This window comes from Agelaius tricolor, unplaced genomic scaffold (genome assembly GCF_023055355.1).
Source record: "Agelaius tricolor isolate 1412-34295 unplaced genomic scaffold, bAgeTri1.0.p SCAF_139, whole genome shotgun sequence".
NCBI lineage: Eukaryota > Metazoa > Chordata > Aves > Passeriformes > Icteridae > Agelaius > Agelaius tricolor.
In genome coordinates, this window is record NW_027269399.1 from 158823 (window position 1) to 169727 (window position 10905).

At 50.8% G+C, this 10905-nt stretch overlaps 1 protein-coding gene across 1 annotated transcript in view; it reads left to right on the plus strand.

Annotated features, from left to right (window-relative positions):
• FLNA (filamin A) overlaps positions 1 to 10271 on the plus strand; it is a 62750-nt gene extending 52479 nt beyond the window's left edge. The window contains 8 exon segments of the mRNA XM_071420417.1: positions 1045 to 1205; positions 2563 to 2733; positions 3758 to 3881; positions 3967 to 4123; positions 5893 to 6033; positions 6035 to 6083; positions 8505 to 8752; positions 9801 to 10271. Of these exon segments, the coding sequence (XP_071276518.1) occupies positions 1045 to 1205; positions 2563 to 2733; positions 3758 to 3881; positions 3967 to 4123; positions 5893 to 6033; positions 6035 to 6083; positions 8505 to 8752; positions 9801 to 10001 (1252 nt within the window). The 3' untranslated portion in view covers positions 10002 to 10271.
• Positions 10272 to 10905: the final 634 nt, after the last annotated feature.

Consider the following 10905-nt stretch of genomic DNA (forward strand, 5'->3'; position numbering starts at 1 on the left):
CATGACCCCAAATCCCATTTCCCCCCATTTCCCCCATTTCCCCCCTCCCATGACCCCAAATCCCATTTTCCTCCCAAATCTCTCCTTCCAATGACCCCAAACCCCATTTCCCCCCCATTTACCCCCCTCCCATGACCCCCAAATCCCATTTCCCCTCTCTCCCATGACCCCAAATCCCATTTCCCCCCCATTTCCCCCCATCCCACAACCCCAAATCCCATTTCCCCCATCCCACAACCCCAAATGCCATTTCCCCCCATCCCACAACCCCAAATCCCATTTCCCCCTTTCCCACAACCCAAATCCCATTTCCCCCCATTTCCCCCCTCCCATGACCCCAAATCCCATTTCCCCCCATTTCCCCCCATTTCCCCCCCTCCCATGACCCCAAATCCCATTTCCCCCCTCCCACAACCCCAAATCCATTTCCCCCCATCCTGTGACCCCCAAATCCCATTTCCCCCCATTTCCCCCCCATCCCATGACCCCAAATCCCATTTCCCCCCCATTTCCCCCCATTTCCCCCCCCTCCCATGACCCCAAATCCCATTTCCCCCCATCCTGTGACCCCAAATCCCATTTCCCCCCATTTCCCCCCCATCCCATGACCCCAAATCCCATTTCCCCCCATTTCCCCCCATTTCCCCCCCCTCCCATGACCCCAAATCCCATTTCCCCCCATCCTGTGACCCCAAATCCCATTTCCCCTCTCTCCCATGACCCCAAATCCCATTTCCCCCATCCCACGACCCCAAACCCCATTTCCCCCCATTTCCCCCCCATCCCACGACCCCAAACCCCATTTCCCCCCATTTCCCCCCCTCCCATGACCCCAAATCCATTTCCCCCCTCCCACAACCCCAAATCCCATTTCCCCCCCATTTCCCCCATCCTGTGACCCCAAATCCCATTTCCCCCCATTTCCCCCCCATCCATGACCCCAAATCCCATTTCCCCCTCCCATGACCCCAAACCCCATTTCCCCCCATCCCACAACCCCAAATCCCATTTCCCCCATCCCACAACCCCAAATCCCATTTCCAGGGGGGCTGGCACGGGGGGCCTGGGCCTGGCCGTGGAGGGGCCCTCGGAGGCCAAGATGTCGTGCACGGACAACAAGGACGGCAGCTGCTCCGTGGAGTACGTGCCCTACGAGCCCGGCACCTACAGCCTCAACGTCACCTACGGCGGCCACCAGGTCCCCGGTGAGCCCCGGCAAGGCGGGAACTTTGGGGGGATTTTGGAATTTTTTTGGAATTTTTTTGGATTTTTTGGGGATTTTTTTTTGAATTTTTGGGAATTTTTGGATTTTATTCGGAATTTTTTTCAGGATTTTTTTGGAATTTTTTGGATTTTTTTGGATTTTTTGGGGGATTTTTTGGGATTTTTAATGGAATTTTTTTGGGAATTTTTTGGGGATTTTTTGGGAATTTTTTTTAATTTTTGGGAATTTTTTGGGATTTTTTTGGGAATTTTTTTTAATTTTTGGGGAATTTTTTGGGATTTTTTTGGGTTTTTTTTTAATTTTTGGGAATTTTTTTGAATTTTATGGGATTTTTTGGGATTTTTTGTGGGATTTTTTGGGAATTTTTTGGGAATTTTTTGGGGGGATTTTTATGAATTTTTTGGGGATTTTTGGGGAATTTTTTGGATTTTATTCGGATTTTTTTTCAGAATTTTTTTGGATTTTTTTGGAATTTTTGGGGATTTTTTTTGGAAATTTTGGGGAAATTTTTTGGAATTTTATGGGAATTTTTGGGATTTTTTTTTGAAATTTTGGGAACTTTTGGTAAATTTTTGGGAATTTTTTTTTAATTCTTGGGGAATTTTTTGGGGATTTTTTGGAATTTTTTTGATTTTATGGGATTTTTTTGGGAATTTTTGTGGATTTTTGGGAATTTTTTGGGAATTTTGGGGAAATTTTGGGGAATTTTTTCGGAATTTTTTTGGAATTTTTGGGGAATTTTTTTTTGATTTTTTTGGGAATTTTTGGGAATTATTGGGGAATTTTTTGGGGAATTTTTTGGAATTTTTTGGGAATTTTTTTGGTGAAATTTTTGGGCTTTATTTTGAATTTTGGAGTATTTTTTTTTCATTTCGGGGATTTTTTTATTATTTTTTTCTTTTTAATTTTGGGGATTTATTTATTGAAATTCAGGGATTTTTTTGAGTGTTGGGAGATTTTTCAAGATTTTTTTTCGTGGGGAGGGGGGATTTTTAGGGATTTTTTTATTTTGGTGGGGAGAATTGTTCAGGCAATTTTTTGGTTTTTTATTTTCACGCGATTTTTAAAGATTTTAATTTTGGGGGCTTTTTAGGAAGATTTTTGGGAGATTTGATGGGATTTTTAGAAACTTTGATGATACATTTTGCAGCCACCCCTAAATCCCATTGCTCCCCTTGCTGATCCCAAACCCACCCCACACCCCCAAACCCCATTTATTTCCCCTAAACCCCTGTTTTTTCCCCCTGTTGACCCCTAAATCCTCAATTATCCCCAAAATCCCATTTTTTTCCCCCAAACCTCACCCCAGATCCCCTCATTCCTGCGTTTTCCCCCAGGGAGCCCCTTCCAGGTGCCGGTGTCGGACGTGGTGGACGCGTCCCGAGTGACCTGCGGGGGTCCCGGGCTGAGCCCCGGCCACGTTCGGGCCAACGTCCCCCAAAGCTTCACCGTGGACACCTCCAAGGCCGGCGTGGCCCCGCTGGACGTCAAAGTCCAGGGCCCCAAAGGTCAGTGGGAGAGAAGTTTGGGGGGATTTGGGGGGATTTTGGGGCACCTTATGGGGATTTTGGGGCACTAGGTGTGGGATTTTGGGGCTGCCCTGTGGGATTTTGGGGGTGCCCTACGGGATTTTGGGGGCACCTTATGGGGATTTTGGGCCACCTCATCCCCCCTTTTTAATTTTAAAATAATTTCTGTACTACCCTGTTACTCTTATGTTACTCTACAATCCTTTTAACCCATCCCATAAAAACCCCAAAAAAAACCCAAAAAACCCCTAAAACACCCCTAAAAACACCCATAAAAACCCCCCAAAAAACCCAAAAAAAAAAACCCCCCAAAATCCCCCAAAAAACACCCATAAAAACCCCCCAAAAAAAACCCCCAAAAAACCCCCAAAAAAACACCCATAAAATCCCCCCCAAAAACCCCCCAAAAAAACCCAAAAACACCCATAAAAACACCCATAAAACCCCCCCCAAAAACCCCGAAAAAATTCCCCAAAAAAACCCCCAAAAAACCCAAAAAACACCCAAAAAAAAACCCCCCAAAACACCCATAAAAACACCCATAAAACCCCCAAAAAACACCCATAAAAACACCCAAAAAAACCCAAAAACACCCATAAAAACCCCCAAAAACACCCATAAAAACACCCATAAAAACACCCATAAACCCCCCCCAAAAACACCCATAAAAACACCCAAAAAAAAACCCCAAAAAAACCCAAAAACACCCATAAAAACACCCAAAAAACCCCCAAAAAACACCCATAAACCCCCCCCAAAAACACCCATAAAAACACCCAAAAAACCCCCCAAAAACACCCATAAAAACACCCATTAAAAACCCCCAAAAACACCCATAAAAACCCCCCAAAAACACCCATAAAAACACCCATAAAACCCCCAAAAAACACCCATAAAAACACCCAGAAAAACCCAAAAACACCCATAAAAACCCCCAAAAACACCCCAAAAACCCCCAAAAAACCCAAAACACACCCAAAAAACCCCCCATTTCCCCCACCAGGCGTGCTGGAGCCCGTGGACGTGGCCGACAACGGCGACGGCACTCAGCGCGTGTCCTACGTCCCGTCCCGCGAGGGCCCCTACAGCATCTCCGTGCGCTACGGCGACCACGAGGTGCCCCGCAGGTGCGCCCTTGGTGGCAGGGGACACATTTCAGGTGTCACCCCAGGTATTTTGGGCTGTCCTGACCCCAAAATTCCTCCCCTAAAGCCCTTTCAAGGTGAAGGCGCTGCCCACGCACGACGCCAGCAAAGTGAAGGCGAGCGGGCCCGGGCTGAACACCACGGGGGTGCCGGCCAGCCTGCCCGTGGAGTTCACCATCGACGCCAAGGACGCCGGCGAGGGGCTGCTGGCCGTGCAGATCACGGTGCCTTTGGGGTTTTGGGGCTCTTTATGGGGTGGGGAGGGTGGGATTTGGGGTTTTTTGGGCGTTTGGAGGAGGTGGGGGAGCGTTGGAGATGGGGCGGTTGGGGTTTGTTGTGGCAGGGGGTTGGTGGTGGAGGTGGGAGTTTTGTGTGCTGGTGGCCACAAAGTGACCAAAGAGTTCCTAATTCCAAGGTTTTTACACCAAAACCCTGCTCCACATTCTCTAATTCCCATTATTTTATCCCCAAACCCACATCACATCGCCTAAATCCAGGTTTTTCCCCTCACGATTCTGGGGGGAGTCCCAAGTGCATGACCCACCCGGGAGCCCTGGGATTCTTTTTCCCAGCCCTAAAATCAAACCCCAAAACCCAAAACTGCCCAAATTCTGCCCAAAACTGCCCAAACTGCCATTTTCCCCCTCCCAACCACCAAAAATCTCATTCTCACCTCACCAATGGCTAAAATTCCCACTTTTTCCCCTCAAGAAAAACTTTTTCCCCTCAGGATACCAAGGGGAATCCCAAAGGAGCATGACCCCACCCAGGAGCTCTGGGATCCGTTTTCTAGCCCAAATTCCCATTTTTCTACCTTTGAACCGCCCAAATTCTCATTCTCACCTCACCAATGGCTAAAATTCCCACTTTTTCCCCTCAGGAAAAGCTTTTTCCCCTCAGGATTCTGAGGGGAATCCCAAGGGTGCATGACCCACCCAGGAGCTCTGGGATGCTTTTTCCCAGCCCTAAAATCAAACCCCACACCCAAAAACTGCTCAAATTCCCATTTTCCCCCTCCCAACCACCAAAATTCTCATTCTCACCTCACCAATGGCTAAAATTCCCACTTTTTCCCCTCAGGAAAAGCTTTTTCCCCTCAGGATCCCAAGGGGAAGCCCAAGGAGCATGACCCCACCCAGGAGCTCTTTGATCCTTTTTCTAGCCCAAATTCCCATTTTTCTACCTTTGAACCGCCCAAATTCCCATTCTCACCTCACCAATGGCTAAAATTCCCACTTTTTCCCCTCAGGAAAAGCTTTTTCCCCTCAGGATTCTGAGGGGAGTCCCAAGGGAGCATGACCCCACCTGGGAGCTCTGGGATGCTTTTTCCCAGCCCTAAAATCCAACCCCACACACCAAAACTGCCCAAATTCCCATTTTCCCTCTCCCAACCACCAAAATTCCCATTCTCACCTCACCAATGGCTAAAATTCCCACTTTTTTCCCTCAGGAAAAGCTTTTTCCCCTCAGGATCCTGAGGGGAATCCCAAGGGTGCATGACCCGCCCAGGAGCTCTGGGATGCTTTTTCCCAGCCCTGAATTCCAACCCCACAACCCAAAACTGCCCAAATTCCCATTTTCCCCCTCCCAACCACCAAAATTCTCTTTCTCACCTCACCAATGGCTAAAATTCCCACTTTTTCCCCTCAGGAAAAACTTTTTCCCCTCAGAATCCCAAGGGGAATCCCAAGGTTGCATGACCCCACCCAGGAGCTCTGGGATCCTTTTTCTAGCCCAAATTCCCATTTTTCCACCTTTGAACTGCTCAAATTCCCATTCTCACCTCACCAATGGCTAAAATTCCCCACTTTTTCCCCTCAGGAAAAGCTTTTTCCCCTCAGGATCCCGAGGGGAGTCCCAAGGGAGCATGAGCCCACCCGGGAGCCCTGGGATGCTTTTTCCCAGCCCTAAAATCCAACCCCACACCCTAAAAACTGCCCAAATTCCAATTCTCACCTCACCAATGGCCGAAATTCCCGCTTTTTCCCTTCAGGATCCTGAGGGGAAGCCCAAGAAAGCCTCAATCCGGGACAATCAGGACGGCACCTACACCGTGTCCTACGTGCCGGACATGACCGGCCGCTACACCATCCTCATCAAATACGGGGGGGACGAGATCCCCTATTCCCCCTACCCGCATCCGGGCCGTGCCCACCGGCGACGCCAGCAAGTGCACGGTTACCGGTGAGCCCCGAAACGGGGGAAAACCCCCAAAAATTGGGAGGAAACACCTCAAAAATGGGAAAAACCACCCCAAAAACTACAGGGGAACCCCCCCCCCAAATGGGGGATACCACCTCAGGAATGGGAGAAACCATCGCGAAAATCTCCTCAGGAATGGGGGGGGCACAACCCTGCTGGGAAAGGGGCACGGCTGCACTGAGGGGGGAGAAGGGGATTTTTGGGGGTGTTTTGGGGGATTTTGGGGGGGGTTTCGGGGGGTTTTGGGGGTCTCACGGCTGTGTCTCACTGGATTTCTTGCTTCTCTGCCCACCCCACGCCCACCCCCCCCACGCCCACCCCCCCCCACGCTGTAGTTTCCATCGGAGGTCACGGCTTAGGTAAGAGCACGGCTTGGTTGGGGGGGGGGGAGCATGGCCAAAACCCCCCCTTTGCACCCCAAAATCGAGCCCCCTTCGCACCCCAAAAATGGCCCTGCATGAGGGGAAGGGGGGGAGACAGGGGAGGGGGTGAGGGTTGGGTTGGGAGGGGGTTTGGGGTGGGAGGAACCCGATTTAAATGATGAGGAACCCCCCCAAATTAATGATGGGAGAGCCCCATGACCTCAATGAATGAAGGGACCCCTCCAGTTTAATGATGGGGACCCTCCAAAATTAATGATGGGGACCCTCCAAAATTAATGATGGGACATCTCCATGATCTTAATTAATGAAGGGACCCCCGCCAAAATTAGTGATGAGAGACCCCCGTGATCCCAATTAATGATGGGGACCCCCCAGAATTAATGATGGGAGACACCCATGATCTCAATTAATGAGAGATTCCCCCAATTTAATTATGTAGGATCCCCCCAAGTGAAGGATGTAGGACCCCCAAACTCAATTAATGTCGGGGACCCCCAAAATTAATGATGGGATCCCATTTTGGGGCCACCGATGGGGTCCCACCATGGTGACCCCAAAGGCTCCTTTATGGGGCCACCAAAGGGATCCCATTCTGGTGACCCCAAATGGGTCCAGCCTGGGGGTTCCTGGCCCCGTTTTGGGGTTCCCAATGGGCTCCTGTTCCAAATGTCCCCAAATGGGTCCCATTTTGGGGTTCCCAACCCCATTTTGGGATTTCCAGCCCCTTTTTGGGATTCCTGTCCCCATTTTGTGGTTCCTGGTCCTGTTTTGGGACTCCTGGTCCCATTTGGGGGTTTCTGGCCCCGTTTTGGGGTTTCTGGCCCCATTTTGGTGTTTCTGGTCCCGTTTTGGGGTTTCTTGCCCCGTTTTGGGGTTCCTGGCCCCAATGGGTCCTGTTTTGGGGTTTCTGGCCCCGTTTTGGGGTTCCTGGCCCCATCCCTGACCCCCATCTCCCATAGGTCCAGGCCTGGCCCACCATCCAGCTGGGCGAGCAGACCCTGATCACGGTGCTCCCGTTTTGGGGTTTCTGGCCCCGTTTTGGGGTTTCTGGTCCCGTTTTGGGGTTTCTGGTCCCGTTTTGGGATTCCTGGCCCCAATGGGTCCCGTTTTGGGGTTCCTGGCCCCATCCCTGACCCCCATCTCCCTCAGGTCCAGGCCTGGGCTCCACCATCCAGCTGGGCGAGCAGACCCTGATCACAGTGGCCCCAATGGGTCCCGTTTTGGGGTTTCTGGCCCCATTTTGGGGTTTCTGGCCCCATTTTGGGGTTCCTGGCCCCAATGGGTCCCGTCTTGGGGTTCCTGGTCCCTGACCCCCATCTCCCTCAGGTCCGGGCCTGGGCCCCACGATCCAGCTGGGCGAGCAGACCCTGATCATGGTGGCCCAGATGGGTTCCATTTTGGGTTTCCCAGTTCCATTTTGGGTTTCCCAGTCCCATTTTGGGTTTCCTGGCCCCAATGGGTCCCGTTTTGGGGTTCCTGACCCCATTTTGTGGTTCCTGGTCCCTGACCCCCATCTCCATAGGTCCAGGCCTGGGCCCCACCATCCAGCTGGGCAAGCAGACCCTGATCATGGTGTTCCCATTTTGGGATTCCTGGCCCCAATGGGTCCCATTTTGGGGTTTCTGGCCCCGTTTTGGGGTTCCTGGCCCCATTTTGGGGTTTCTGGCCCCATTTTGGGGCTCCTGCTCCCTGACCCCCATCTCCCTCAGGTCCAGGCCTGGGTCCCACCATCCAGCTGGGCGAGCAGACCCTGATTACAGTGCTCCTGTTTTGGGGTTTCTGGCCCCGTTTTGGGGTTTCTGGTCCCGTTTTGGGATTCCTGGCCCCAATGGGTCCCGTTTTGGGGTTCCTGGTCCCTGACCCCCATCTCCATAGGTCCAGGCCTGGGCCCCACCATCCAGCTGGGCGAGCAGACCCTGATCATGGTGGCCCAGATGGGTTCCATTTTGGGTTTCCCAGTTCCATTTTGGGTTTCCCAGTCCCATTTTGGGGTTCCTGGTCCCTGACCCCATCTCCATAGGTCCAGGCCTGGGCCCCACCATCCAGCTGGGCGAGCAGACGCTGATCACGGTGGACGCCAAGGCGGCCGGCAAGGGCAAGGTCACCTGCTCGGTGTGCACGCCCGACGGCTCCGAGGTGGACGTGGACGTGGTGGAGAACCCCGACGGCACCTTCGACATCTTCTACACCGCGCCCCAGCCCGGCAAATACGTGATCTGCGTCAGGTTCGGTGGGGAGCACATCCCCAACAGCCCCTTCCAGGTCATGGTGAGTGGGAAAATGGGAGAAACGGGGTAAAAATGGGAAAAAATGGGGTAAAAATGGGAAAAAATGAGGATATGGGATTGGATTTGGGGAGAAATCTGGGATCTGTGTCAGGTTCGGGGGGGAGCACATCCCCAACAGCCCCTTCCAGGTCATGGTGAGTGGGAGATGGGGAGAAACGGGGTAAAAATGGGAAAAAATGGGTGAAAAAATGGGGTAAAAATGGGAAAAAAAAAGGGAAAAAAAATGGGTGAAAAGGGGGATTATAGAGGGAAATCTGGGATCTGCGTCAGGTTCGGCGGGGAGCACATCCCCAACAGCCCCTTCCAGGTCATGGTGAGTGGGAAATGGGGAGAAACGGGGTAAAAATGGGAAAAAATGGAAAAAAAATGGGAAAAAACAGGGTAAAAATGGAAAAAAATGGGGTAAAAACAGGGTGAAAATGGGAAAAAAACGGGGTAAAAACAGGGTGAAAATGGGGATTATAGAGGGAAATGTGGGATCTGCGTCAGGTTTGGGGGAGCACATCCCCAGCAGCCGCTTCCAGGTCATGGTGAGTGGGGTAAAAATGGGAAAAAATGGGGTAAAAATGGGAAAAAGGGGGAAAAAGGGAGGAAATGGGGAAAAATGGGGGAAAAGGGGGGAAAATGGGGATTATAGAGGGAAATGTGGGGTCTGCGTCAGGTTTGGGGGGAGCACATCCCCAACAGCCCCTTCCAGGTCATGGTGAGTGGGAAATGGGGAGAAACGGGGAGAAAACAGGGGAAAAATGGGAAAAAACAGGAAAAAATGGGGGGAAAATGAGGAAAAAAAGGGGAGAAAATGGGGAAAAGGGGGCAAAACCCAGGGGAAAAAACTCAGAATAAAAACCGGAAAAAACAGAGGGAAAATGGGGGAAAATGGGAAAAAAATGGGGGAAAATTGGGGAAAAATGGGAAAACCATGGGAAAAATGGGGGAAAATTTGGGGGAAAATGGAGGGGAGCAGGGAGTTTGGGGTGACAGTTGGGACGTGGGGTTTTTGGGGTGCTCTGACCCCCGGTGCCCCCCAGGCCACGGACCGGCCGCTGCTGGGGGTCAACGGGCTGGACATGGCCGGGCTGCGGCCCTTCGACCTCGTCATCCCCTTCACCATCAAGAAGGGCGAGATCACAGGTGAGAGGGACACCCCGAATTTGGGGGGTGGGGGGGTCCCCAAAACTGGCCCAAAATTGCCCCAAAAATACAAAAAAACGAGTGCGAAATCGGCCTGAGGATACCTCAGGGTCAGGTCCAAACCTGGCCAAAAAAATACCTCAAAGTTGGCCCAAAAACGTCCAAAAATCTGCCCAAAACATCCTCAAAACCGGTCCAAAAATACCTCAAAACCAGCCCCAAAATCCACCCAAAAATACCTCAAAGTTGGCCCAAAAACATCCAAAAATCCACCCAAAACCTCCTCAAAACCGGTCCAAAAATCCATCCAAAACCTCCTCAAAACCGGTCCAAAAATCCCTCAAAACCAGCCCCAAAATAGGCCCAAAAATACCTCAAAGTTGGCCCAAAAATGTCTCCAAAAACCAACCAAAAAACGAGTACAAAATTGGCCCGAGAATACCTCAGGGTCAGGTCCAAAAACTGGCCAAAAAAATACCTCAAAGTTGGCCCAAAAACGTCCAAAAATCTGCCCAAAACATCCTCAAAACCGGTCCAAAAATACCTCAAAACCAGCCCCAAAATAGGCCCAAAAATACCTCAAAGTCAGCCAAAAACCAGTCCAAAAATCTGCCCAAAACCTCCTCAAAACCGGTCCAAAAATACCTCAAAACCAGCCCCAAAATAGGCCCAAAAATCCCTCAAAACCAACCCAAAATAGGCCCAAAAATACCTCAAAGTCAGCCCAAAAACATCTCCAAAAACCAGTCCAAAAATGGCCCAAAACCTCCTCAAAACCGGTCCAAAAATCCGCCCAAAACCTTCCCAAAACCGGTCCTAAAATACCTCAAAACCAGCCCCAAAATAGGCCCAAAAATACCTCAAAGTCAGCCCAAAAACATCTCTAAAAACCAGTCCAAAAATGGCCCAAAACCTCCTCAAAACCGGTCCAAAAATCCCTCAAAACCCACCCCAAAATAGGCCCAAAAATACCTCAAAGTCGGCCCAAAACCATCCAAAAAT